Source organism: Anomalospiza imberbis, chromosome 4 (genome assembly GCF_031753505.1).
Source record: "Anomalospiza imberbis isolate Cuckoo-Finch-1a 21T00152 chromosome 4, ASM3175350v1, whole genome shotgun sequence".
In the NCBI taxonomy this organism is placed as follows: domain Eukaryota; kingdom Metazoa; phylum Chordata; class Aves; order Passeriformes; family Viduidae; genus Anomalospiza; species Anomalospiza imberbis.
The window spans coordinates 66,813,296-66,840,450 of NC_089684.1; the positions used below are offsets into that span (position 1 = coordinate 66,813,296).

The following is a 27,155-nucleotide window of genomic DNA, read 5'->3' on the forward strand; positions in this document are numbered from 1 at the left end:
TATTCTTCCTATTGTACTTATTGCTTCACTCCTGTTTTTCAAATAGTGCTGCAGTAAGAATGAGTCATTGGCCAAGGACAGCTACTGCCTAATACTGCAAAAGCAAATAAGGAAAACAAAACCAAGAAAAAAATTCAATTTGTTTCCTAGCAGAGACACAAATGTTTAATAATATTTTCATTCATTACACTTTCTTGCTCAGCATTTACTCTAACAGAAAAATTATTACAGTCTGTAATGCAGGACTGAAGCACTGATGAATGGTTTACTGCATCTATGAGCTACTTAATTAGAAGTAATTATTCACAGACTACCCCAATAAAAGACCTCATTATTACAATAATCCTATCATGTAGGTTGTCAGTGTTTTCTGAAATACCTTGCCTAATGGGGCTGTGGAAATTGCTTGTGATTTTAGTCTAGGAAAAACAAAGATTAGAAAGAAGCCCTGAAATGTCGTCTGGAAGAATTTCTTCATTGCTCTGCATCAAGGCAGTGTAGCAGATTGCACAGCCCAGTGCACAGCCCAGAAGATCCCCTCACAGGAGCATGGGGTGAGGACATGCTGCTGCCCAAGGAGGCTGTGACAGATGCTCTGTTCCTAGGGAGGCTGTGGCAGGACCTCAGGAAGCAAAATGCAGGACTGAGACCTGGGAGAATGGGAGCAGGTAAGTGACAGCTCTGTCCTCAGGCAGACCTCTGCAGACTGCCTGGGGTGTCAGGCTGAAACTTTTCAGGAAGGTAGAGAATGTCAGGTATTGCTAAATGGCATTAACTCATGATAGCAGATGTTAACTTGTGGGAGGCAGGAGGATGACAGCAAGGGTAGCAGGCTCTTTGAGGGAGCTGGAGAGCCAAGGCTGTCTCATGGAGTGGGAGAGTCCTCACAGGGAAAGCCGTGAAAATTTCTGGTGCTGCACCCTTTCCTTGCACATCCAGATGAGATGTTGAGTTTGTTAGAGCACCACTACCTTATTCAGCCCAGAACTTTTTTCCTTTTTGACGTTACAACATCTGAGGCAGGGAAAGCAGCATCTATCCATCTATTCCTAGAAATGAAGCTAAGTTTACCTAAGTGGTTCTGTGGATTAACTAGGATCATGGAGAAAGATCTCCACCTGTCTAAGCAGTAAATGATCTGAACTGTTTTCTGCATTGAGATTGATGATGGCTGTCAAGTCAAGCTGCTGAAGTATCTCACTTAGACTTATTATTAGGGGTGAGATCCATTGACTGCTCAGGCTGGGATTCATCTGGAACTAATGTTAAGTCTCTAGCACATATCCATAAATGTCTTGTAAGCACAAAGCCCCAGCTGGCTGTGGTGGTGATTGCTAGATTGCTGCCTATAAGCTTAGTGTTACTGGGGATGTGAAGGTAAGAGTTACTGTCACATGAATATGAATATGAATGTCACAGAAATGTGGGGATGGAGGAAGAAAAGGAGAGACTTGGGAAAGGAGGGGAAATGGATCAATCCCCTTCCCTTGTTCTGAAAAGAACATACAATAATTTATGCAGTTAGCATTGTTCATCTAGTGGAAAATATTTAAAAAATTTCAAAGTTTTCTGTGAATTTAGTATAAAATAGCAGTGCCTAGAATAGCACACTGTTATTAATTCCGAAATTGTTTCAAAGCCCCCCTTTTCCTCCCACTCCACACATTACATAGACACAGTTACTGTTATTTTTATGCTTAACTCCCAGCATATCTGAAAATGAACAATGAAGTACACTCATATAATAGAATCAGGAAAAAAATTACATACAGTATTGAATTCTGCTTCAGTTACACAGGTCTATAGCGTGTCCCTTTTAGCTCTGGGTTGAAATTGGTTCAACTGAAGGTAATAGCAGTCCTTTAGCTTTTTCAGTTTTTGAAAATACTGAAGGGAAATAAATTAACAAATTTCCATTGACTTGATTGCACGAAATATTGCGCAATCATCTGCTTTTCACAAGAGCAGACGTAAAGCTCTAGCATTTTTTCCAAGCCTGCCACCTTGTAAGCGAGAAGAAGCGGATTTTGCCCGAGGTGGTGCCGCGCGTGCCCTGCTGACACAGAACTGGCGGCAGTGGGGAGCTGGAGCGGCCCCGGCGCCAGGCGCTCCCTGGGGTGCAAACCCTCAAGGGGAGGGCAGCCTGGCAAGCCTCAGCACCCTTCCCCTCTACTGGGACCAGATTCAGCCTGAGGAGGTGTTAGGACCTGCCTGTAAGGGAAGGGTTGGCTGCCAGAGAAAGGGAAGAAACTGCACGATCACTCCCATGTTCCCTTCTGTGAGCTGGAGTGGGGCTGAGTTCAGCAGAATTTGATCTTGTGGGATTTTGTTCTCCCTAGGTATTTGGGAATGGTCGTCTGAGGCAGAGCTAATAACCAGTCAAAACAACTCTCAGCTTCACACAGAAAAAGTATTTGTGCTTATGCCTGTGACTGAAATTGATTTCACTTACCATGAGTCAAATATGAGTCATGATGAATAGAAGCATAATTCACAATTGTCTCGTGATTATTTGCTCTTTCTGAAAGTCCTGTGTATATGCTTGGCAACTTTTTTCCCTAGTGTATCAATATATTTTAACCTACAATTATACTTTTGAATCACTTTTTTTTGTTTTGTTTTTACTGCATGTGATACTATCTTCAGTACCTTTGTTCTACAACTACTCATAACTCCCCATTTATGCTGCCATAAAACAAGCTAAGTCTGTTGTGAGGGATCAAGGTACAGTTCTGGCCTAAGCTAGAATGGGGCTGAGTATTGTAATAATAAGATTATAAAATATTTCAGTTACCACTTTGAATACAAGTGTATTTACTTGCATTGCATTTCACTGTGTACATTCCTTCTTAAGGAGCTGGAAAATCAACACGGTCATATCTGTGTTAGGAAAGGAAGGTGGGTCAAAGCCAACATGACCAACAGGCCTGGGGGGATAAGAGAACATGCTGTTTTGTGCCCGTGTTTTACGTAATCATAGAATTCATAGAATGTTAAGGGGTTGGACAGGACCTTAAAGAACATCCAGTCCCAACCCCTCTGCCACTATGGACAGGGACACCTCCCAGTAGAGCAGGTAGCTTGAGGGGTGATCCAACATGTCCTTGAACACGACCAGAGTTGGAATGTCTGCACCCTCCCTGGGCAGTCTGTTCTAGTGCTTCATCATCTTCACAGTAAAGAATTTCCTCTTTATATCTGACCTAAATGTCCCTTCTTTCAAATTGTACCTATTACTCCTTGTCCTATCACTGTGAAATTAAATTAATACAATTGTCACTAAGGAGACATCTGTGTTGACATTCTGAATGCATGACAATGGCACTTAGTTAACTCTCAGTAAGTAACATTCGGTTGGATAAATTCCACTTTTTCCCCTAGAAATTTCCTTTATTAAGGAATCTAGTTTTTACTGACAAGTCTCTGATGTTAAAATGTGTCTGATTAGTTAAATTAAGTCTAAATGAAAACACAATATTTCCAAATTTTGTACTGTTCCAGGACTGGAGGATCACTCTACTGTTTTTTCACAGTGTGACAATGTAATGGTGGTAAACCCAGTCTGGGAATGAGGTGACTGTAAATTTTTTTAAAACATAGATCAGTGCTCATTGGTGTCATGTTATCATTTCTTGTCACATCCTCTTTATATCATAGGCCATTATATTACTACCATATTCTGGACTAAGCCCAGTAATTTGGGTGTTCCTGAAAAGTATTCAACTTGATTTTAGGACATTAATATGCGTTTGGCTTCAGTTTCCCTTATTTCATGGTGTCTGAATGGAACTGGGCACAAAATTGTCATGTCTAAATAACATGACAGTGGGCCTGGTTAGAGATCCCTGGGCTAATTTTGAGCAAGCTGGCCCATGCTCACTCTGTAGGGCAGCCTTATGCTGAAGTACAAGCACAGGCTCTTGAAGCAATTGAAGAAGAGATGACACATAGAGCAAATAACCCTTGTCTTTCATCTGGGCACATTTGCACTGTGCTGCTGCAGTTGTATGACTTCCCACTGCTACCTTGACAAACAAACACTGGCTAATGCCATGGCCAGGGCTGCAGCATGGCCACATTTTTCTGCTGGAATATTTTCTCCAATCATGAATAATTTCTTTCACTCTTGCCTGCTTTGGAAGCAAGCATGCACCTGAACTTTGTTAACCATATTCTAAACCCAGGTTTATTGCTGCTGGATCCACTAGCCTGTATTCTTTCCCCAAAAATTTAGACAAATTTCTAAATCTAGTGTTACTCAGAGATATTTTTCAGATTCACTACTTTTCTGATTCATGTGTTTTGGCCAAATAGGTTGTTTTCATTGTTTCTAGATGTAAAAGATTACATTTTGAAAAGTTGAACTGTGATTTTGAGGTTTGGCTTCCTCACAAACCCTGTCATGCCCCCTTGCCCATTTGTTAGCCCTTTCTTGATCTTTTTAATATGCACTTATTGATACTGTGTAATACTGATTTCTAGTTATATTTTGTCATGTTGCAGTACATCAAATGACTTATAGAGCTATGTGGATTACATCTGCTTAAATATTTTTAATCATCAGAGCTTAGGCTCTTAAGAAATGCAATTAGATTTGTTTGACAAAGCTGATGTATTTCCCATATACCATGCTGACTGACTGACTGATTCCCACAATTCTTAATCAATTAAATCATGTACTATTTCCTCCTTGAATTTATCTAGGAGTGAGGTCATGCAAAATTATGCTCTTTTTGAATCCTTTTATTTTTCTGTTTTGCAAACACTTCTTACCAAGAAACCCATAATGGTCAGGATGTTTGTATACAGCAGCCAGGCGGTTGAAAATGCATTAATTAGTATATTATAGCAGTGACACTTATTATTTATTATGCCATCATCAGAGAACACGATTAAGTTATTGTAGAGTTGCTATGGTTTCCAAAGGAGATACAGTGCAGACTAATTACCTCAAGATGCCAGATGGTGCTGAATAATTCCTGAGCAAATGCCTCATCACCTCTGCCTCTCCATGTTTGTACAGTAAACAAAACATGAATAAAATGGAGGCTGAGAATGTAGTGATTTCCCTATATAGGTCTCCACAGGTTTGTGTTTGCCCTGAGCATATTTACATTCTTCAGACTATATTGTTTAAATTTCTCCCATCTGTGCAAATATCCTAACAAATGAATAGCAAAAAAAAAAAAACATGTAGGAAAACTCTGCTGCTGGACATCTTGAGTCAAAATGTTCCATCTGCACTATACCTGCAGTTTCAGCCATTATCTGTCACATCTATCCCAAGAATAGGTCAGGTAGAATGATACTTTATCCTGTCCACAGGGCAAGTAAGCTCTAAGAGACACTTTAAGCACAGTCTATACCCAGGGTTTCCGTTTAGCCTAAAAACTTTGCAGACCATGAGGGCATCCTGCAATGCAGATGAACATCATTTGGACTGCAAGCTTGTAGGGTGCTCCACATAGCAGAGTACATGCAATCATTGGGAATCAAAAACATTACAAAGCTTAAGGGCATTGGCATTTGAGGCCACTCAGTCTTACAGACAAGAATTTTTGTAGATCTGTGCCTGATCTTATGACTGTTTTCTTTTATCTTTCAGCGATCACAGTTTAATTTGGTATCTGCAAAACCTTTCATTATACACCCAAGAGGCAGATAACTAGTTGAGCTCCAGGCCTGCACATGTAGTAAGTATCAAACTATAACTTTGCCATCAAGGGATGCAACAAAATATAAGGCCACAAAGAAAAGTCTTTGAGATAGCGTGTCAGAGTGTGTCAGAGAGACACATGCCATAGTCCAAAATTTCTGTCTGTCTGTAATGTTAGTATGTATAACCTGAAGCATCAGGTCAATACAATAAATAGGTCAGGCTTTGGGCAAAGGCTTTCATGCCCTACTTCTGATAGCAGTATAATAGGCTTGCAAACACATGGCCATAAGAATCAGCCTTTTAAATTAGTATATTTAGTATATATTCAGAGTTTAAATTCAGATTTGCTGTGTGGTTGGTCTAGGAAAACAGCCATAGAAAAACATAACAGGATTCAGAGCTTACCTCTACAGAGATTGCTTAGGTTTTTCTAGATACTTCCAGTTATCTAACTGATATTTCACTTCTAAAAAGCTTCATGGGTCTTGGTTTTCTCTGAGCTGGTCCAAGCTGCTGGGACTCTGTGTTCTTTTAGCTGCTCTGCAGGGTTTCAGTGATTCCTGCTATGGGGACTCTCATGAGCACAGCTAACAGAGGCAGCTGCAAATGTGGCAGTTCTGCTTGGGGAGCGTCTGGGCCTTCTTGGGAGAAGATCCAGGATCAGTAATAATGGCTGTGAAACCTCTGAGAAACTTAAGGGTGCCTGCTGCTGTCAGATGAGGATGAGGTGAGAAAAGGGTACACAGTGTCCACATCTAGTCCAAAGGTAAGTGCAACCTCTGGAGAAGTGAAAGGATGGAAGCTGGTGACTTCTAGCACCAAGAAGAAGGATCCTACCCTATCTAGGGGCTTACAAGTACAAGATAGGTCCACTATACTCAAAGGTGAAGAGGAGCCAGATATGCCTTTGAGCAAAAATCGGGTCCACCTCTGGCTCATAAGGAAGAGTTTGGTCAAAGGAAAGGAGATGCAAGAGTGGCAAAAAGGTGGTTCTGGAAATAGAATAAATTGGAATAAGGAGTTATATAAGGTAAAGAACACAGGACAGGGTGAACCTTCTGATGGCAGGAGCAAAGATATCTACAGGCAGTGAAGGTGACTTGTAAACTGAGACCTTGGCCCATCTTTTGGGGTGCTGGAGGGAGCTCTCCTAGAAAACCCACAGAGCTTTCCATCACATCTCTGTCTGAAAGACTTGTTGTGGGGTATGGTAAAGATAGATGAACTTGCAGCCATAGTTGACTTAATGATAGCTTTAAAATTGTATGCAACAATTATTCAAAATTATGCAGCTAAATCAGTAATAGTGATATGCCTATTATTTAATTATATTATTAGGCAATTAATTACTTAGCAGTGTATTGCTAAATAGTAAATGCTTAGTCATTATTTCAGTATTATTTATTTCAATCCTGCAATTTAGAGAGTGTGAGTGAGACCCATAAAGCAACAGTGTCCAAAGGAAAACATGTAAACCAGCAAAGATGTAAATATCAACCCTTACTTTGCAGTGTTGGACTTTAAGTACAAAATTACTCTCTGCCTTGTCAGATTGTTTGAATATTTAAACAAGAAATTAGTTTAATCAATGGGCATTGCAATCATTGCCTCAGTTCAAGCTACATTTGTAAATGTAATCTAATTTCTTATTTCTGTGTAACTTTTGTTTTTTTCTTGATTTCAGCAAAGGAAACAATAATTGAAATGCCCAGATCAAATGAAATATTACACTTTTCCCCTTAATATACTAGGTTCTTGGAAACACTGAAGACAGATAACTTTCTCAGGTCAAACTGTAAAAAAAGCACTGCTAAAGTATCAGCCAATTCAATAGGAATATGTATGTTTCCCGAGATAGCACATGAAGCTCTACAGTTAGTCTGAGGATAATACATATAATTCTGGTGTAATAAAACTATTTTATTACAGGACCCAGAGAGGTATGAAATCACTTCTTGCATTACACCATCTATTGATCATGAAACAGCAAATTGCATAGTTTGAAAATTTGGTGGGAAATGACTTGGCTATGATCTATCTTGTTCCAGTCAGAGAAACTATGCATTTCTTTTATATAGCTGATAAATCAGGACTTTCTGAAAATTAATATGTATATTGCTGAAAGTTTACAAGCTAGACATTCTAAATAATAATTTTATTTTACTGTAAAAAGTAGTGTAGAGATTCCAAGGAAGGATCAACAAAAGAAGCAGGCAAAGCAGCAAGGCTTGAGTGGTGGGGAGGCAGATGAGCAGGGGATCAGAGCAGTGGAGAAAGAAACGGACTGTGAAAACTTTGCTTACTATGTAAATGTTTCTGCTTTGGCTACTCCATTTGCCAGGATTTTTGAATTTGATTAAAAGGTTTTCAGAGAATTTGCCATAATAAAATATTTGCTTCTAATGAAATCATTGTATATGAAACTAATGGAAATTATTACACCAATTAATATCTTTCTCACTCTGCTTTATTTTCTTGTTAACAGTGCCTAAAAGTTAGAGAAAAATGTTTCAAGCTCAGAGAAGTTTGGACAGGGGAAGGGAGGTAGAAGGACTTCAAATTTGACACTGAAACACACATGCAAATAGTTTATCGTATTGAACAATACCTGGCAAAGAGGCTGTGAACACATGGGAAATACATCAATATTTGTTAAAAATGAAAGAACATAGCATTATTAATTTACTGGTAAGGTGAAGTGAGACTCTTGACTCTAGCTGATGGCACCAAATTCAATTACTGTGCACCGAGGAAACCTTTTAGCTGTTGAAATGTGTCATCTCATGTGCTGCCTAGTGTAGAAGTAAGGGCTGTAACAATGCATCAACAGAGAGGAAGCAATCTTAGTTTTCTTTCAAAAAGAAAAATAACAAAACACATTCACGTATTTCATTCCAGTGAGTGTGCATGTGTGTACATCTACTCCAGCCATAGTCACATAAAAGCAGAACTGGGATTTAAACTTCATGTTTATTCAAATCAATTATTTATCAGTGTAAAACAGCATTTTACAGCACATATGTATTTTCAGTAATACAATAATGATATTCTTGTAAGTTATATCATCACACTATATGCTGACTCTTATCCCAGAATGAACATTTTTTCAGGCCTATGAATGATATCAAATGATAGGTAATAATTCCTAAGAAACAGAAATATATGTAGCCAAAAGTGTACAAATTTCTAATGTGTTCAGATACTGTGTTTGCTTAAAGTATTCCTTGTATAACTGGGGTCATAATATGTATAAAAATTGATATCCTTGTCTATCAGGAAAGAAATCAATCTGTATTACATGAACAAATAATGGTAATACAGAGCTCATAAAAGCATGGAAAGGCATTCTGAGATAATTTATTTTTTTTACCTCCAGATCTGACAAATAGCATTTTTTAAAAATTAGGCAAATACATTGTTAAAACTGTAGCTGAGATTCCAAAACTGAAGAACCCCTCCCTTAGTTCCTGTCAGTGTTTCTGACAGGAACTTTATCCCATTTACTCATGCAAATTATAACTTTATTCCCTGCTGTACTTTTGTTGCCCTCCACTGTCAAGCTGCTGAAGGGAGAGAGCACAAAAAGCCCCCACTTCAACCACTTGACCCTCTCTAGACTCAGTGAGGCTTTAACCTTGTGCCTTACTGGGTGCCTGTGACATTTTTAAAGGGAAGAGGGACTGAAACAACAACAAAAAAAAATTGACAGGCAGTCTAGAGTTCAACTTTCTCATCAAGAAAGACTGGTCCAGCCATCTGAACACTAATAGTGGGCTGGTTCAGGTAAATGCCATACAGTACCTCAGTTACTCTGTAGTCTTTGAACTGCTCAGAAACTCTGTCTTCTATTATGAGATTTAGGTCTGTCCAGGAAGACTGAAGTGCCTGAGTATCACTGAGGGCCTGGGAAATGGCACAGAATCTATGTTTACTTGAAAGATCAGAGTGGTTCTTCCATTAGCTGCTGGCATGCATATGTGTTCACACAACCTTCACAAGTCTCCCTTACCCCTGTAGTAGGCATCCCTTTGAGAAAGATCTGTGTTGACCTGGGCTGTCTGGAGTCCTCCCACAGCAGGGAGTGGCAACTTGGTATCCAGTTATTCCCTAATTAAACAATGTGGATTGCTGATGAATGCTTTTGCATTCATCACATTGTGAAGATATTCTAAAATAAGGTTAGGTGCTTATCCACTGCGGTAGTGTGGACCTGGCAAGAATTGACTGTACAAATCCAAGCAAGCAGGTGTCTGATGGATTATCAGATGCCAAGTGTTGAGATCTCACTGATGAGAATAACTTTTGCTGTGTGAGTTACTGGCTATATCTTTTGTTGGCCTATCCTTACACAATAGACTATACAAAAGAGGTTCAAGAGAGATGCAAGGTGCTCTATGCACCCTTTTGCACCTCACCCTAAGATACTAACTTTGGCAATTCTTGCAATTTCGTTGTATCACGATGATTGATGATCTTCAGCACAAGATTGAAAAATATCATTACTCAAATCCTGGCCGGACATGGTCATGGGCAACTGTATAACTGCTGAAGTAAAAGGATTGCACAGAGATCTTAGCTTCTCTGAAAAAATGTGATGGTTCTCTGTGTGTTTGCAAGGAAAGGTTTGAAAATAACAAATGAGTTCAAGATCAAAGAGAAAAGAAATATTCACATTTTAAAATTAGACAATATTTACCCAGTCTTCAGATTTTAGGGGACCTGACTCAGTAGTTTTGAACACTTAGGAAGTGCCATTGATAACAAAGATTAATTTGTGTCAGTCACTGGGTCTCCCTTAAATCTGATCTCTGCACTAGAGATAAATGGCCAAAATGTTTCACTTTTTGAAAAGGAGTCTTTGCCTGCCCAGTTGACTTAGCTGTCATCTGGGATATTTTTGTTGAAAATAAATAAAGACTGCTGCAGGAAAATGAGAAACTCTCCCTCAAAGTGTGAGATACAGAAAGATTTGTAAGGGTAAATCTCACAAATTACTTGGCCTGGAATTGAAGTACCAGTGAAAGGAGATTTTTGGATCCAGTAAATGCCTTTGGAAACCACAGTAAAGGCATTCTAGTGACAGAGCATGTCTATGAAAATTCACTGCAGAATCAGACATCTCAGGTGCCTATTTTATCAGGAATCATTATGCTGCTCAGTGTTCCAGGGACAGTTCTGGACAATGAAGTAGCTTTTGCATTCAAAGACATGACATTTAGTCACCAGGCATTTAACTGCCAGGCATAAAGGCCACTGCTTGCGAAAGGGGTTTGTTTGAGGCGTGTGTGGTTAACTGGAGATTAAGGGTAAACTTTAAAATTAAATGTGCTGCAGCTCAGTCAATATCTTGAGCTCAACATTATTGATGGGGGGTGCGAAGGCAGTTTGAGTTCCTGCTAAGCTTACTTAGAATTAGGTCTGCCACAAAACCTCACCAAAAATTCGTTTTGAAATTGCGTGCCTTTGAGAATACTTACTTCAAATACAAAAATCCAAAAAAATGAGAGTGTGAATTAGAATTTGTCTCTGATGAATACACATCACAAAGGAAATAGTCATTCTATATGTGTTTTCAGCTGAAGGCTGCATGCTTTGGGAACTGATATAATACAGCTCCATGGAGCAAAGAAATAAGAAACAAGTTAACGTTTAGAGTAAAACTAATAAAGCCAAAACAATTCACTACAAAACAAAAAGTCCCTTCAAAATGTATTCTAACCAGAAAGCCATCTATAAATGAAGGAATCTCATAACTAAAAGGTGGAATAGCAATGTGATCAGAATAATGCTGTGGGGCTGGCTACATTGAAAAAGCTTGTACAGGCAGGCTCAGGATATAGCCCTCAGTCAAGCCTTCAGGAAACAGTGTTGAATGCTGTCACTGTATCTCAGCAGTGACAAATCAAGGTAGAGCTAGAAATACAAAGATTCAGAGAGAGAAAAATGATTTCTTTTGTTTTGAAACAGCTTGAAGATAATTCAGAAAAAAAAAAGAGATTTAGCATACAAGCCTTTTGGCAAGTCAGTCATTATTTGTAAAGATTTGACCAGGAAGCCTATAGAGAAAATCACACACAACTTAGTATTTAGTGGATGAAAAATAATTGCAATTTTATTTCAGTTTCTTTGCCACTTTTTTCACCTATTGGATCCTATTTTGGGTTGCAAGTATAAGAAATCAGACTGATGCTGTACCAGAAACTCCTGAGATTTTAAGACCTAGACCATTCTGACATTGAGAATTCCTGTGGAGGTACACTGTCATCCTCTTTCATTTGCAGTCTGGTTAATGAGCCTGTAAATTGAATTAACTCAGCTGAAGTGCTCAAAATCCAAGCTGCAACGAAAAGAAAACAAGATAAGAGTGGAGTGTGGTGGCTATACTGGGTAAGAAAGACTGAAATAATAATAGTAGTAGTAACAACAACAATAATAATAACAACAAGAAAAGAATATGTGACTGAAGGGATATGATTCATTATATTGTACAAAGCAACCCATTAAACAGTGTTCAAAACTCAGAGCACTGGGTACTCCATCAGTGAATCAGTGTTTCCTGGTTCTAAAGAGCAGTCTTTAAAGAGATTAAGAGTAGCTAAGTGGGAAGGCTTCATATTTTAATTTTTTCCCTGGTGCTATGGTATGTGCATATCCTTTCAGACAATGTTTGTCATCTCTTTTTTTTAAATAGCAAATGAATGGCCCAGGGAAGTGACTGCAAATTGGAATCATAAATAACTAGATTTATGATAGCCACAATGCACTCAAGTGTGGGGAAAAAGCTAGCTCTCATTGCATCATTTGTTCCAAATGGTTTTGAAACAATCAGTGCCAGAAGAAAAAAAAAACGTGATCTGTCTTTCCAAGATTTTCCTTCCTCTAGATCAAAAATTACCTGTTTCTCTGCTGGCAAACTGAAATGAAAGGTCTCCCTTCTCTGCTGCTGGTGCCTCTGCAGCCCTTCTGCACCTGCCTGGGGCTGCTCTGTGCCAGCAACACCCAGAGCTTGGCTCTGACAGAACGTGACATCCCTGTGCCAGTGGGTGAATCACTGCCCAGGCTGCTCATTTGCACTGACTATGCTGAGAATTCCTGTTGGTATAAGGCAGTGATTTCACCCAGCTTCAGAGTGGTTTCATCAGTCATTCCAGACAAGCATTTGCTGACATTGTTTCCTTGCTCACAGTAAGGGTTTCTCTGATTCAGACTGAGTGAGGTGATTCCTCATTTGTTTGCTAAGAAAACAGAGCCTAAATGACTTAATGATTCATTCCTCTTGCAGTTACCTCAGCCATTAAACAGACCAATACCCTCTGTCTGGTCTTTCTCTGTTTGCCTCTAGACTCAGTTATAGTTCACTTTCAGGTGGAAAAGTCAAACCAGTCTCACCTCTTCCGTGTCCATGAAGGGTTCCCCTGCCTCCAGATGTCATAATGATTTACCTTTGGGAAGTCATGGCTATTAAACTCTCCCCAGAGGCACATAAGAAAAGGCTGATATGTTTCTGATATCCTCCTGAAGGCTGTATGAAATACCATCTAGGATTAAATATATTTGTATATACAGAAATATTTCTGTCACAAAAAATTATATCCACCTTAAATTAAAAGCAGCATGGCAATTCAGGGATTGGATGGCATTTCTTACCAGCTGATGGCTGTATGGGGAATCACGGTGTATGCAAATCATCTTTTTTATATAGGAGTCAGTGTGATGTTATGTTAAACAACAGCACTTGGAAAAAGCCTGACTTCACAAATTTTTTTCTTGTCTCAGCTGAAAAAACTGAAGACATGGAGAACAAATATATAGAGATTTATCAAGTTTTGAATGAAAAACCTGCAAGAGTACTAGAGGTGACATCAGCTAGTAACAATAGAACTAAATGAATGTCCTTTATCTTATTTTCATCACTTTTATTTCTGGGTATGAAGTGAGACCTAAACTACATTACAATATATTATTATTGCTAAAGTATCTACTGTCTACTATCACAATAATGATGTGGTCTTCTGGGGAGAAGAAAATGATAAGAAGAAAGCGCTGAATATATTTTTTTCTCCTATGAAAGCCATAAATGACTTGTAGTCATGTTTTTGGCTCAAAAGTAAATGTCAGAAGTAGTACATAGTGGAATACTTGAGGGAGGCATGCAAGATGTGTGATTCAAGTCAGATTGAGGGTTATGGTAGATATTTGCTTGCTCAGCAGCAGAATTTTCCATCTTGTTAAGAACCAGTTATTAAAATTATTAGAGAGATATCTCTGCCTAAATTAAGGTGCAAATGAGACCATATACCAAAGCCAATAGTATGGATTTTAAGTTAACAGTAAATGTGAGGTAGAGAGGGAGAAGGAGAAAGAAATAGGAAAAGAAAGATGCTGTGGATCCTGTGGATCCTGTCCTGTTTGTCTCCTTCTTGTGGTCTTAGTGGTGAGTATCTCAGTATTGTCAAAATGTTGGTCTCTGTCTTGATGGGGTGGGGGAAGCTGAAGAAACAAAAGTCCACTGGGTTTATATTCACTCAGCTTCAGATGGGAATGCTCAGGTACTTCCCCTCAGGAGTCTCAAACTGGATGTTATTTTGGATCATGGGACACTTCAGGTGTCTTTGATGATTTAGGGCACCTTCTAAAACATTACAACTGCTTCTCCTATCACTGAAATTAAGTCATGAAGGGGCGTTTTCACACAGTATGTGTGTGCATGTATGTATGTATGTGTGTATGTATGTATGTATGCATCTAGCTATCTATGTAGCCATTATGTAAGGGAGGACATTGGCATGATGAAAAGCACTATCCCACCTCATAGGATTTGCCTCTTGTCAGACTTTTCCCTTACCTTGTTCAAAATCAGCTGTAGCCTCCAGCCAAGGTGCACATGCCCTCTGCATCTGAGCTGTTAAATGGTCGATTGTTTGCGTCATTAAACATTGAAAGTCCAGTCTCTCCAAGTCTGCAAGCAGTAACTACCACAAAGGAATAAACCTGACCCAAAAAAGGGCTGTTTACATGTTGTTTGCATTGATTCCCTCAGCGTGACAGCCCCAAAATAACTTTTGCCCTTCCAAAAAGCCTGGTTGGATATAAACCAACCTAAAACATTTCTATAACCTAAGAATAAAATTTAAGAAACTATAAGCCTACTCATAGTACTTATAAGTCCTGTTAATTTCTCTATAGGAATCTCTAAGTAATTAAATTAAAACTATATAATTAAACTTTTCTTGCATCCAAGGAATATTTGGGACATATATTTAAATAAGGTACTCAATAATGAAGTTTGGAGCTCAGCAATAGAACTCAGAAGCTGTTTAGCAGAACAAAACAATGTGTGTGGGGAAGATCACTACCTTTGAAATTTAACAGTGCAGCATTCAATGATCTACTTGGAGTTTGTCCAAAATGTTGAAAGCAACATGTAGGCCTAACATACCTACCTTATAAAAAGAGCTATAAAGATTTTGTGTCTGAAATGTGCACATATTTATGAGTCAAAAGATGACAGAAGTTTGACAGAATGTGAAATTTTATTTAGATGATACTACCCAGACAAGATATCCATAAACATGGATAACCTGGAAAGCGTACTTGTGGTACTTAATAAATGGTTATGAATCACATGAGAAAGAGCAGCACTAGACTAAATTTCCCTAGAGTGTTAGTTCTTTTTAATGTAACAGAATGCCAGGTCCTTTTATTCCTTATACTTGTCTTATTTATATTTTTCAACCAGCCAAACACAGAAAGCTGGCCTCCATCTCCAGTGGGAGCTAGGAGAAATAGATGCATGAGGAATTTCAGGACAGGGTTCAGGAATCTCTGCTGCTGCTGAAACTGTTTCATGTGGAGCTCTGAGAAGGGAAATGTCTTTCTGAGGCTTTCGTGCTTTTTCATCTTTGTTTGCAATGAAGAAGGACTGATTGCAATACTTGAAAATGAACCTTGATAACCGTCATTAGTAATTTTTCTTTACAAGCAAAAAGTATATCTCTTTTTAAAGTTCCTGGCTGTTCTTTAGTCACTGAAACAATGATAAATGCATTATGGATACAGGAGGGGATATCCTTCCTAGTGAATCAGGGCTTCCTGTAGTAGGTTCTTCTTCCAAAGCTTTGGTATTTGGATTGGGACATGTGATGGAGAAGTGGAATCAGATTTTAGGTCAGATTTCAAACAAAAAAATATGGTAAGACATTTTCACATTTAGGAAATTTAAGCAGAACTTACAAGGACTCTTTGCAAATATTCAGCTCTGCTATTATCTTCTAATATAATTTTTTTCTTTCTCAACACAGCCCTACCTATAGTTTCCAGTGTGAATCCCAGATCAGAGGAGCTCAGGCATAGCCATTGGAATCATCAGAGAGAAAGCAACATTTTGGTCTCTTTTTTTTTTTTTTTTAGAGGTTGCTCCACAGCCTAGCAACCCTTTAGCTGACCCTCAGATGTGTTCTGTGCTAGATTCTGGCATCCAGACCTCCTTCCCTGGGACTTGCCTGTCAGTAAGGAGGTGGATTGGTGGAGAGGTACACTCTCTGCACTTAATCCTACCCCAAGTAGGATGTCTTGACTGCATATGTGGCCCCAGAAACTGATGGTGTTACTTGGGTGGGTGGAACTAAATGTCTATTTTAATATCTGGCCCGTGCATCACATGAAGGAGCAGTCTAGCTGTGTCCGTCTTATGACATGCTTTTTTTGTTCTCTACTGAATTGAAGTTTTTTCTCCCTGATGCTTCTTACCTACACAACAATTTTTTTTCACAACAAAGTTTTCCTTTCCTCTACAAATTGCTGCTCTAATGGAAATATTTTTCTGTCATTATTTTTTCCTGTTCAAATAGAACACAGGGGAAGATATAACAGAGCTCTTAATAGAACTCAGCATAGGAATTCAGTTCTAATCTAGACTGTAAAATTTGTGTGCACCAAAAACTTTGGCATCTAGCTACAGGCAAGAACTTCTGGAGAAATAGCTAACATTTACACATCTGTTATGGTGACCACTTACATGACTAAAAAAAGAAAGAGCTAGAGACAATGAATTTTTATACCAGCTAGGTAAGAGAAGTAATAAAAAATAGTGTTTGTTATCAACTATTTGACATGGATCAAAATTTCCAGCCACTGTTCTTACTACTACAGTCAGTAGGCTAAAAGTGTCTTCCAGGCCCTCCTGAAGGAAACCTGGTCTTTGCCTTGCATGACTCAGATAAAATATAACATATTTAATAGTTGACCTTTTACTTTGTCCAGAGTAAATAAACAAATTAAGTCTGGAAGTACCACGTAATGACAGAAGCAGCTTTTCATGTACTGCTGCTTCTGTGTTTAGCTCAGCAGCTTAACTTCTATGAAAACCTACTGTGGGAAAAATAGAAATGAATGACCTGTTCAAATGGCTGTGAATTTCAAGTTCAGGATACTAATTGATTGCATTGCCAAATGCAATGTAGAGCATTCCTCTCTAAAGATTTTGGAAACGGATGCTTTCTGCTCACTCTAGCAAAAAGGATAGCAGAAAGTTTCCCTATGTCTCTGTAGGTCCTTGTGCACTTGTGTGCATGGCCTAGACACAGGTCTTGATTTCCTCATTTAATACCCTCATTATATAAATGGAACAAAAATCGCACCCAATTCTCTAATGTAAACAGCAATAAAGGCACAAAACCCTTGGCCTTCTGTTTAACAATTGTTTAACAGAAGTTAAATGAAATCTACAAATAAAATGAAATGACAATGTAAAGCACTTACCAGATGAATAATTAGATATTGCAATAGCAACAGTATGCTTGGTTTGTTCTTGTCTGTATTATTTCCATTTAGCAGTTGCTACACCTGACAAACAATTGCCAGATGCAAGTTCCCTGATGGGGATCTGAATATGCTCTGAGTATCCTCATGAACTTTACTGCAGTCAAAAAGTTATTCTGGACCTGCAGAAAAGTAGACAGATGTTTTGCTGACTTAGGAAATGGGAATATTCCTTATCTGAACAAGTGGGAAATGCACTAAATCTGTCTCAGAGACAATTTGGTTAGCATTCACTGTTCAAATGATCTGCTTTTGTAATCTCTACAGTGAAGAGCATGTTGTTCACAAACTTTACTTACTTGTAGCAAAATGAACAAACTCAGCTCACCACACATGCTTTTACCAACCAAAACACCTACTCCCCAACAACAGGAGGAAAATCCAGGTCCTTTGAATATCTGTGTCCTGAATTGGGGATTACAGAATGTGCTTCTGATTACTACCAGTGCAATAAAGTTGGAGACAGTTGCAAACAGCTTTTTGTAGAGTGAAAAAAAAAAATTAGTATCACAAGATGTCACTGTGAATTCATACCATCTGTCTAATGATGAATGACACCAGTGTGGTTGGTATCAAGTCAGCCTACAGCTTGGTTATATATACTTAGTAAGCTCCAAATGCATCACACAAAATGGCCCTGCACACACTGTGCATGAAAACAGAGCATACAATGCCTTGTCACAGGGTAAACTGGTCTATTAAAATGGTCACATGTTTAGAAATGAAGAAGGCAGTTGCTGATTTCAGCCCATTTTATTCTTTTTTTTTTTTTTGACACTTTCTCTCCTGAAGTCTCATTTCCTGATTCAGGTTCCATTTTGCTGCTATTTGAATGCCAGAAATTCTATTATTTTTTTAAACCGTTTATTCTCTGATCCATGGGAAGGTCACAAGGTACTTTTTTAATAGTAATTTTAAACAGCACACTGTAAACTTCTTCAGCAAAGTGCAAACTATCTTTGCTTCTTAATACATGTCTAGATAGTCTTTCAAACATTTTGCTACAGTTTAATGTTACTGATTTGTGGTTCTTTCCAGAGCTGAAGCTGGTAGTGCTCCAAACTTAGTGAAATGGAGCACCTAGGGGAGATTCTCTACTTGTGTAAGATGTAGAAATTGAAGTATGTATATGTATGATGAACCCCGACAACAAGATTTACCTATATATTAAAAAAATTATATCAGAATTATAAATAAGATTAGAGTTTCCTTCAATTCTCTTCTGTTTTTTTTTTTTTTCCTTCCTGGTACAGCTATAACGGTGTCACTTGGCATAATATGATTGCTACTTTAGCTTAGTTTTTCATTATAAAAGTATTAAAGGCTTTGCCTCACTTGACCTAGTATGAGTGATTTAAAAGGTAAATATTGAGACTAAGTTATCTAGACTTCCTTACTTTGTCATGGATGAAAGATGTAATGAGTTGCCTCTGCAGGTACCTTCTTTCATGAAGAGTGAATTCTCAGATGTCAGTCTCAGAGTAGATGTTTTTCTTTCAGTTTTCCATGTACAGCATTGCCCCCTGGTCTTCATCTAGTACTGGTATCTTAGTTTTATGTCAAACAGAAGCAGCAGAAGTTAACAACTAGCAGAAATATCATCTTCTTTGATTCTTTCAACTTAGTGATATATTAAACATGATAAATCTGTGGATTTTATTGTCAGCAATATTATTTTTCACAGCATCAGGGTAATGTACTGGTCCAGTTCCTTGTGAAATGAAATGGTCACATAAAAAGGAATGGATGAAATAGCTTATTTACAAGTGTTTACTCTTTTTTTACAGAGTGCTTCTCTATTCAGACGAGATCTCTCTAGAGACAATTTATTTCCTGTGTGCTTTGACTGTATGGTTGCTGGAACCCCTGTCCTCAAATTAATCAGTGGCAGAACATTAGAACCAAACTAAGCAGAAACAAAATCTAAAAATAGCCAAATTATTCAGGAAGAGTAATAATTATGGACAAGAAATATCTCACTACTGCAAACCCCCTGAGTTTTTAACAGATACTACTCATTAAATAATCTTTGAATGAACAGAAGTGTGTGTAGGAAAGCTAAAAATGATAAACAGAAATAAAACAGTTGGCAGGGTGCAGCATCAAACGGCACAAATGGAGTTAGTTTAGGCATTTAATACAGTTTTAGTCTACAGGAAGAACAGAGATGTTTAGTCAAGTTTTATCCTTTCTGATGTTGTTGAGAACATGCACCCAGGCAGATGGTACAAATATGTGCATCTCAGGTTTTTGGACTCTCAAATGTCTTATGTCATTTATACAACCTGTTTAGAGTCTTCATCTGTTTACTACTGGATATGTGCACTTAGCCCCAAAGTCACATATTTGCTCACAGAAGGTCCACAGCTGGAACACCAGGAAGAAATTTTATGCATGTAAATGCTTCTGTCAAGAGGCACGCTCCACTTTGCTTAATTTTTTTTTGCAGAGAAAACTGTGCACACAGTTTCTTATCTGTCATAACCAGACATAAAAATATTTCCCATGAATAATGGAATTGCCATGAAACTAAACAATGAGCTAATTTCCTACTAACAGAGTAAAATATATGAATAATATTTGGAGTGTTTTTAAAATGTGGTTCTGAATAATTCTGCCTTTATTCAATACTACATTAACTTTTTAAGTCACTCAGGTAGCTTCAAGTTATTTGTGCTCCAGACAATTCAATTCAGTAAAATTATTTCTGTTAAAGGATATATAGTGCCAATTGGAGAAGATAAAAGTATTACAAAATTTTTGTGCAAAATATTTGTGTTATAGAAGCTCAGATTTTTTTAATGCGTGGCAATTAATTGAAAAACAGTTGGTTTGTATTATTTAAATAAAAATGAATATGAACAAAATTAATTACTGCAAGTTTCCAAGCTACTCAGATAATCATGGAAATGCTACGATACAGTTAACTTCAGCATAGGTAGCAGGCTAAGTAATTTCTCCGGGTAGAAGCCCTGTTTGGATAACTCCATAAAAGATACTTTAAACTATTCATTCTTCTACAGAATGTTCTTTGTTCTGAGTCACATTTTAGTAATAATGAAATACATTTCTTGTCAAAACTCCTGTGGGCAGGTGGCTATGACACAATCAATGTGATTCAGCATCCTCCTCCTCAAAAGAATTTCACAAATATTCTTATAACTTCATTCAATATTAGTACAGACTTTGATACTAGATGTTTCTCTTTGAAAGATAAGTAACAATGTATTTTGACTCTTGTAATTTATTATTTTAACCTATTTTTTCTGCATTAAATATAGTAGTTAATAATACAGTGAATCATCTTATTTAGAAAGAAGTGTGGCAAACACTAGTGCTATGAAATGCCACTAATCATTGTGTTTCTATTTTGTGGATGGGAAATACGTAATTTTAGATTTCAGCCTTGAAAATCGTGATTTTCCTTGGGCTGAAGAGAAATATTTTCATGCCTCTTGTTCAAAATAAAGTCAAAATATCCCCCACATAATTGTTGAGAAGATTTGAACCTGTGTTTTTAAAATCTTGACCAGAAAGTCTCAGATGCTTGAAGCTCTGCAGCTGCTTGTGAGCGCAGGTGTTACCATTCTGCATTGGCTGAGCATCTAGGGACTCATTTCATGCCTACACCTGTCAGGGGGTCACAGCCTTCAGGAAACAATTCAGTATTCATGAGTCTAGAGAGAAAATGAAGCTGTAGAGAGTGTCTAGGGAATGTTTGTCAGAAAAGTGAGAAGGGGATTGAGTTCTTAATGCTGCATTTTTTTTTAAATGAAGAAAACACAGAAATAGCACTGTAAGTAGGAATCATCATGCAAAGTCAGAAGCAGATTGGGGGTTTAAGGTGCTACTACACGATACTGAGAAGAAATAGCTAGAAACCTCAAGTGTGGGTAGGTTATTTTTATGTCTAGAGCTGGGTGCTGAACACTGTGGCAACCACTACTTGTGATTTGCTAGGATAGGGCAATATGATTCCCTGTGGATGAATCCATGTTACCCTACTTCTTATTGTTGTTCCTTGTTGCCTCAATTAATTAGCTTTCTTCTACTCCTTGTTCAGATTCCCTTGGCCAGTCCCTGACAAAGAAGTACAGACGCTGTGGTTGCTGTGTGGTACTAGCTACTCCTCAGTTTTATTTAATAACATTGTGTTATTAAATAAATGTGCAAAAAATTCTGACTAATTGCTTCTCCACTGCTCTGCCAGTCTGTGAAAAGGTCAGCACTGAAAACCATCAAGTAGCAGCTCCTTGCTGAATCTCCATAAGGTTGTGTAAAAAGCAGACTTTGGTGAATGAGGTTTGACTGGTAGGGAAGTTAAATGTTTTGATGAAATAAATGCGCTCATCACTGATTCAGGTGCTGAAGTTTTTCATTTTTCCCCCAGGTGCAATGAACATAAACAGTTTTGACTTTGTAGATCTTGTGAAAAACTCTTCCTCTTTGCCTTTTTTTTAGCAATTCAAACTGCTTTCATATAAACTTGTGTAATTGCTATTATTTGGTTTATTACAGAATCAGAGAATATTATGAGTTGAAAGGGATCTATAAGGATCATCATAGTCCAACTCCAGGCTGTGTGCAGGACACCCCAAAGGTCATACCTTATGCCTGAGAGCATTGTCCAAATGCTTCTTGAACTCTTCCCTTCCCTTCCCTTCCCTTCCCTTCCCTTCCCTTCCCTTCCCTTCCCTTCCCTTCCCTTCCCTTCCCTTCCCTTCCCTTCCCTTTTAATCAATGCATATAATTTCTCCCTTTCTTGCTTTCTTCCTTAGTGCTAAAAAGTACACAATGTCTTTTTAATATTTAATTAATGAGATCACTTTACAGGTTTTAGTTTAAAGGTAACCATAGCACAAATGCATCCATTATTAACTGCAGAACGGCAGTGGCTTCTTGGGAACCCTCTTTAGTTTAATATGAGAACCCCTGTCAACAGAAAACAGCGCTGATATTGTTGTTAAGTGTGACAAACTGGCAAATGCAATGGGCACCACGCTGGAACAATGCAAACTGCTTCTATCAATGGAAGAGGCGATGTTTAAGGGCGATGTGAAGGCGGACAGCGAGAGGCTGTTGAGGAAGGTTCGGTTCCGCGTCGCGTCCTCGCACAGCGGGCGGGTGCTGAAGGAGGTGTACACTGATGGGGAGGCTGCCGACTCGCTGGACTCCGAGTATGCCAGCAGCTCAGAGACTGACCAAACCAGCCGGCTGAGCGAAGTGGACGGGCAGCAGAATGGACACATAGGGTCGGAGTGCGATGAGAATGACAATGAGCAGGATGACTTGCTCATTTTAGTCAGAGCTACTAAAGAGAAGGGGTTTGGTACAAAGCGAGTCAACATCCTCAGCAAAAATGGCACAGTCAGGGGAGTCAAGCATAAAGTCAGCGCTGGTCAAGCCCTTTTCGACAATTTGGCAAAGGTATTTCAGGTAGGTGGTGCAGATCTGCTGGCTGTAAGCTGTCTCTCTGTCCCTTTTAATTCCACAAACTATTCTTCCCTTTGTTCAAACTGCTCTCATTTAGGATTTCTCAATAGTCTGTCTCATTCCCATTGCTATCCACTTGCACGAGAGGGGCTCATTGGTCCTTCTAGTCTGAAACAGCTCCACACTCCATTTTGACTGTGAACTTAGCTTTTCAAAATTGACCTAATATTTGCTGAGTAGAAATATGTATGTTGTGCTTTCCATGTCTGGATGAGGAAAGAAATGTGTCAGAGGATTTAACCGGGGCTTTGCTGGAGACCTATACAGGTCTCCTGTACAGGGATGTGTCATGTTTCCACTCCTATTGTATTAATTCTAATGAGTTTACGATATCTACTGTCCCCTACATGTAAATATGTATATGTGCAAATTCCATTCTGTTTAATCTGCAAAGTAGGTCAAACTAGGTGCAGGATGGCAACAATGAAGGTTTTCCCACATAAAAATTTCAGGGGAATGAAATCTTAGTTGGAGGTCTCTTTTATTAATATCTGTTTTCTATTTTGTAGAAGGAGCAGAATATTTGTATTTGAAAGAGTATATGCCACACCAATGCCTTAGTCAGAGAAACATAGGCCTTCAGAAAAAACAAGATAAAAGTTCTAAAATATTTATCACATATATATAATTTATCTGTGTATGCTATTCAAGCCTTTCAATCATTTATATTCACACAGATAGCAACAAGTGTGCAACCAGACTATTTCTGAAGTTCTTAAAATCCAGAATTATGCTTTTCAATTAAATTATCCAATGATGGTTTCAGGGCATTATTTTAAAACTTTTTATGCAGTTTTAAATCATGGGGAATTTGATATTAATAATGACTCTTTTTGCATTTTGAAATTACTTTGAAATGAGGTAATTTCATATTACATTAATAAATGGCAATAAAGTAACATTCTCTTGCTTCTGGATATTAATTTATCCTCTATTTTGTACCTAAATTAAGTCTTTTTGTCAATATGAATGTTCCTGTAAAAGTTGAAGTTTCAGAGAAGAATTTCATGTTCATTTTTGTTCTTTACATTACATCACATAGCACTAAAGTAGTTTGCTTTCTTTCAAGCTACTCAAGGAAGAGTTTGTTCTTAATTCCTTATGCTGATAAAATTTGTAACAAACTCACTTTTTAAAAGTAGATTTGAAGTAGTAAGTATTAACTGAGGCATGTTTGGGTTCTTCTCCAACTTCAATTCCACTGTTCTCTGCTATTTCACTACACAGAGTACCCAATTTCACCCCACTAGCCTCATTCCCTTCTAAAAGCTGTCTTCTACTACATCAGTAACACTATGCTAAGAAATTTGAATCAGCTAAATAAAAAGATCCATTTGAAGACATATGTACCTTAATTTGTGTCCCTGCCTTATTGTTTTTGCTATCGCCAGTTTTGTTGGAAGTTCTTCCCCAGGTTGGAAGTTCGTCAGGAAAGGCCCATGGACTGAGATCAATGTACTTTGATTGCAAAGCTTCTTGTATTCCTAGCAGAATTAATGGAAGGACCAGTGCTATTTCCGTGAGCTGTTTTGTGAGAAGAAAGTATTTTCTTGAAAGGAGGCAGATCCTGTAACTTCAGAAAAGTACATGTACCCAAGTCTACCACAGAATTCCTTAATTAAAACCTGTAAAATAATGACTGGTTTAAAAGGTGATAAGGATTTTTTTTTTAATTGACAATATTTTACTGTGGAAGAAAGGGAAAAAATTAAATTATCAGATGAAAATAAACCATTTTTTTCACATAGCATGCAATTCCGATGAAGAACTGTGCTACAGGCATTGCAAAGTCCAAAAGAAAAGGCAGGTTTTCAAAGTGGATGAGGAAAATACATGTGGAACTGAGAAGCTTCTTCCTAGGCAGGACTAGATAGAGTGATTTCCAGAAAAAGCCTGTATATTCTTACATTAAGCACCTACTGGATCAAAGACCTATATGCAACAATACAAAGAATATAATGATTTGAGGTTTCTACAAAAATTCAGATTTCCCCCGAGATAAAGCTCTAAGTCTAGTGAAAAAGAATGATGGTTTGCATATCTTTTATGTCATACTCTGAGCCAATTTTGTATGCCACATGGTGAGCTCAGAGGAGAGCAAAACACAAAGGTTAACTTTGAGATGGATTTGAAACTGCTCGAGCCTAATGAGAACTATGTTTGAAATCCATCCAATTACAAAAAATAATGGCCTTTAGAATGAGATTAGATGATGGTTTCTAGTTTTCTGTAAGCATGCTCCAGACAATTAATTGAGCTGTAATACCAGTTAGAGAACAACAAGAGTTCTTTTGAAGGCTTAGTAAGATAGAAAGATGTCTTTGTTAGCAGGTACAACACAAAATCTCTCTATCTGGGCATTTTTCTAAGTTATCCCCTTGATTTTGGGAGGTAATCTCCAGTTACATGTTTCTCTTTGATAAGAAGCAGCAAATGTATAACAACAGCTAAGAGGAGAGTGCCCCTCCCTGAGGAGAGTCCATCTCTGCCCCTTTGATGATTCAACAGCAGGAATCCATATGAGAAGAATAAATTGTACATTTCTAAGTGTTAGTGTCAAATCATTATTTTTAATATCAGAGTATGCACATGAACTCATGACAAACCTGCATTCTAAGCACTGATATATTCTTCTATGCAAATGCTTCTTATTTAGTATTTACTATATCACTGCCTAACTAAAATGTGCATGTAAGAAGCCAAATACTGAGTGTGTGGGAGTGTTCTGTGAACCTGAAACTAGGGCGTGGCTTTTTTCTGCAATACCAGCATTCTGATTCTTCAGACTATGTCTGCAAACTCCTTTAATATACTATTTCTCCAAATCCCTAGAGGCTCCCTGTGATAAAGGAGAGATCCTTTAAAGCAAATAACTTTGTTCAGATATTCTAGGGATAAGCAGGGATTCATTAACTAGGCTTCATTATGTTGTGCAGTCAAGTCCTTTAAATTTGTATGTTCAAATACCTGTGCTAAAAGCACTTGTGTATTTTAATGTTCTATGGAAATATTTGGATTTGTGAAAAATTTTTTGCCACTTTCTTACTACAACCTTTCTACAGAATTGGTTCAGACACTTTCTTCCCACAACAAACTTATCTGAAAAAAATCACACCTTCTGGAGGTTTTTTTTCAGTTTTAAGAGAGTGATGTAAAGCAGGAAGTATTTCTAGATGAAAAGGTCTTTTTGGTTGTTGTTGCTATATAATACAAGCCTGGTCTGAGAATATTTATCTAGATGTGTGTCCCTTGCTGCATCTTCCCACAGTCAAGCACTCAGCACTTCCCTCACCCGCTCAATCCATGATCTCTCATTTCCACTGTTCTCTGGGAAGCTGAGTCCTTCACATTACTCTGTCCGAGGACTTGCCGTGTCCCCAGATGAGAGCTGCTCCAGCACTGTGACAGTGAAAGGTCTCCCTTCAGGTCACCCTTGCACACCAGGTCATCCCCTGGTGAAGCTGCTGCCAGGGGAGTGGGAGCAGCTGTGGGAACTGGGGCCAACACATCCATGGGGAAGGAATGCGGGACAGAGCAGGACACATCCAGGGGTTGCCTCAGCTTCCAGACAGAATATTCTGGGGGAAAAAAGGTGGGGAAGAGACCAGCTCTATTGATGCTTCAGGACAGCATGGTTTCTATGGCAACACCTCCAGCCTTTTCCTCCTTGGGGTGGATGCCACAAACAGACTGTTGACATAGCAACCACATCCTGGCAGGGTGAGGGAGTGGTGGGTGGGGTGGTGATGGGTGTTGACATAACAACCACTCTGGGTGGGGAAGGTGGGAGGAGGTCACTGGTGGTCATCTGTGGCAGGCAGGGACAGTCACATGTGTCACCCAGCCTTCACTAGCACCTAACCTGGGCCTGGGGTAGCCTCCTGTAGTGCTGGAAATACAGGTGGCAGACAGCCGGGAGCAGTTTATTTGTGAGAAACACACACTACTGAAAATCCTGAAAAGCAGGAGGAGCTGCTGGAGCTGGAGCTCCCACTCTCCCTGGTCGTGCACCTCCTTGGTATAAATTTTCTCCTGCTGACTCTAAAGCTGACAGTGTTGGCAGCTCTGAAGCTGGGGACATGACTTGCCAATTGTGTCAGAAGCATAAGCCCATTCTCTGCATATCTGAAGTAATTGTGGTTTTATTTCAGTATACTACCAAAAATTCTGTATTCTAATATTA

At 38.5% G+C, this 27,155-nt stretch overlaps 1 protein-coding gene across 1 annotated transcript in view; it reads left to right on the plus strand.

Moving 5' to 3' along the window:
• The first annotated feature begins 22,519 nt into the window (after positions 1-22,519).
• Positions 22,520-27,155, plus strand: part of GRXCR1 (glutaredoxin and cysteine rich domain containing 1) — a 36,865-nt gene continuing 32,229 nt past the window's right edge. The window contains exons 1-2 of the mRNA XM_068189247.1: positions 22,520-22,915; positions 25,669-25,682. Of these exons, the coding sequence (XP_068045348.1) occupies positions 22,520-22,915; positions 25,669-25,682 (410 nt within the window). The remainder of the gene's footprint in view (positions 22,916-25,668; positions 25,683-27,155) is intronic.